Here is a 2990-nt window from a genome sequence, read left to right on the forward strand (position 1 = left end):
GTGATGTGGGAGTGTCATATATCAATCTGTTGATTTCATTGGTTAATTAAATAAAGAAACTGCTTGCCCTGATAGGTTAAAACAGGTGGGAGGAGTAAACAGGAGGAAGAGGAAGTGAGGTAACACTCCTCAGACAGATGCAAGATAGCTCTGCTCTCAGAGACACACGCGATGAAGCTCCGACTCAGGATGGACGTAGGCTAGAATCTTCCAGGTAAGCGCACCTTGGGGTGCTTACACACATTATTAGAAATGGGCTAGTCCAGGTGCGAGAGTTAGCCGAGAAGAGGCTAGATGTAATGGGCAAGCAGTGTTTAAAAGAATACAATTTGTGTGTTGTTATTTCGGGCATGAGCTAGCAGGCGGCCGGGCTGGAGTGCTGGGGATGCAGCCCCGCCGCTCCTATTTCAACATCTGCCTATAGCCTAATATGGATATATGCTTGTAAGTCTTTATTAGACACCATTAAAATATGCGAATAACACTCTTAATTTAGCCATAAAGGACAAACTCTTAATAATGTTCAATTAAGGGAAGATCTGGAGCCCAGGTCCTCTTATAGATAATGTAATGAGTTGGAAATGCTTCTCTATCATAAAAAGGACTAACCAGAAATAAAACTATAACAATTTTCATTGTCTCACATAGTTGTTTTATAAAGGTATATATAAAATTCTCTTATATATAAATATATAGTAAGTTCTTAAATTCTAAATAACCATAATCACTATACACACACACATACACACACACAAAATTTTAATTACTATTAGGACTTAATAGTAATTCCTTAAGATACTTACCTCTGTAGTTTTTATAGAAAATGCAATTGTTGGCACAGGTATCAGGATGAGCATCCCAAAAATCAGGACCACAACAACATAGTGGAGGTAAAGTGATATTATACAGCTTCATTTTCTCCTGGACCTGGGCTCGCAAAGCTTCTACATATCTATAAAAGTACAGTGTGGTTAGGTCAATCAACGAGCATAAATCCTGATTTTATACCGCTTTTCACTGTTCTGTACCCCGAGTCTCCCTATGTAGTAGGAAATAGCACTAGGACAACACAGTGCTAGTCTCAAGATGTACTAGCCAATCAAACAGCGATGGAGTATCCACCCTAAATGAGGAAAAGTATGAGAAGACAAACCAAAAGTGTCTGTCTTTCTCTCTCTTTGGTTTTGAAACAGGGTTTCTGTATGTAGCCCTGGCTGTCCTGGAACTTGCTCTGTACACAAGGCTAACCTCTAACTCAGAGATCCTCTTGTTTCTGCCTCCTGAGTGCTGGGATTAAAGATGTGCACCACCACTGCCTAGCTACACCAAGTCTCCTAAGGAATGTGAGAAAGCCTACCTTCTGTCTCTTCTAGAGCCAGAATTTCACACAGAATGTTTAAATTCACCTTACATATTCTTTTTCTCTCTGGTGATGTTTTTCTCTGGCTCCTTTCATTCCTTCAAGCTGTAGCTGGGCTAAGACATCACTTATCTTCTGCTCTGAACAAGGCTCTTCACGGCAGTGCGCTCTCAGGAGCCTCTGCTCTTCAGCATGGCGCTGCTGCTCTTTCCTTCTCTTAATTCTGAAAATGAAACAAAACATACTTAGGAATTTTTAAAAGCTGTTATTTAAAGTTAGCTTCCTTATACAAATAACTCAAGAAATTCCCTCAAAAAAGGACAACACAAAATCAATTTAGCAACCCAAGAACATTTATCTATCTACCTATCTACCTATCTCTCTATCTATCTATCTATCTATCTATCTATCTATCTATCTATCTATCTATCTATCTATCTATCGACAGTTTCTCTGTATAGCTCTGGCTGTCCTTGAACTCACAGAGATCCACCTGCCTCTGCCTCCCTAGTGCTAGGATTAAAGACGTGCCCTCCCCGCAAGAGCATTTTAAAAAGTGTTTGCGCTGGCTGATCTGAGTTTATCTATGTATGTTGGGGTTTTGCTTGCATATATGTCTGTGTGAGAACTGCCACATCCTCTGGAACTGAAGTTACAGACAGCTGTGAACTGTCATGTGGGAGCTGAGAATTGAATTGGGGTCCTTTGGAAGAAAGGCCAGAATGGCCAGTGCTCTTAACCACTGAGCCATTCTCCATGCCGGAGTTTATCTTCTAATCTATATAAAATGCTTTTCAAAGGGAAACGAGAAATTGCCAGTAAGACATTTTCTGTTAGAATTCCAGCACAAGAACAGGCTCAGGTTAAAACTGGTAGGCAGGACATTTGCCAATACCAAAATGCTTTAACAGGTACCAGATTTGTCCTCACAACAAAGAAACTTAAAAGGCAAATACAATAAAATGAAATAAACAACAGCTTTCATGACACTAATATCAACCACAAAACCACAGCTGTCCCTAGAAGATGACAAACAAAAAAGCAATTCCAATTACTGCCAACCTTCAAATATTGCTAACCTAGGCAATAGCACAGGGGGAGGAGAATTCAAATGGAACCTGGTAGATTTGAGTAAAACACATTTGTAATAGCAATACATTTACCAACCAAACGGTAAAAAATTAAACACACTGTTAAATATTGTCTTGGGGTTTCTACTGTGATAAACACCATAACCAAAAGCAAGTTGGGGGAGGAAAGGGTCTGTTTTGCATCTTATAACTCGGAAGTCACAGTCCATCAGTGAGGGCAGTAACTCAAGGCAGGAACTAGTGGCAGAGATAGGAGCAGAAGCCATGGAGGAAGGCTAATTATTGGCTTTCGTCTCCTGGCTTGCTCAGACTGCTCTCTTAAATAATTTAGGCCCAACTGTCCAAAGTTAGCAGCACCTACAGTGAGGTGGGCCCTCCCACATTCATCACTCATCAAGAAAATATGCCAAAGACTTACTTACAGGCTAACCTTACAGAGGTATTTTCTCAATTAGATTCCCTTTACCAAGATGTGTCTAAGTTTGTGTTACACTGAAAAAAAAAAAAAAAAAAAAAAAAAAAAAAAAAAAAAAAAAAAA

General features: G+C 39.7%; 1 protein-coding gene across 10 annotated transcripts in view; it reads right to left on the bottom strand.

The window, feature by feature from the left end:
* Nucleotides 1–2990, bottom strand: part of Ccdc15 (coiled-coil domain containing 15) — an 86931-nt gene that overhangs the window by 6555 nt on the left and 77386 nt on the right. For all 10 annotated transcript variants that reach the window (XM_050125692.1, XM_050125699.1, XM_050125698.1 and 7 more), the window contains 2 exons: nt 1407–1583; nt 804–952 (listed from right to left, as the gene is read on the bottom strand). In XM_050125692.1, the coding sequence (XP_049981649.1) occupies nt 804–952; nt 1407–1583 (326 nt within the window). The remainder of the gene's footprint in view (nt 1–803; nt 953–1406; nt 1584–2990) is intronic.

The sequence above is a fragment of the Alexandromys fortis genome, unplaced genomic scaffold (genome assembly GCF_014885135.2).
Source record: "Alexandromys fortis isolate MF-2015 unplaced genomic scaffold, M_Fortis_MF-2015_v1.1 scaffold_253, whole genome shotgun sequence".
NCBI classification, from domain to species: Eukaryota; Metazoa; Chordata; class Mammalia; order Rodentia; family Cricetidae; genus Alexandromys; species Alexandromys fortis.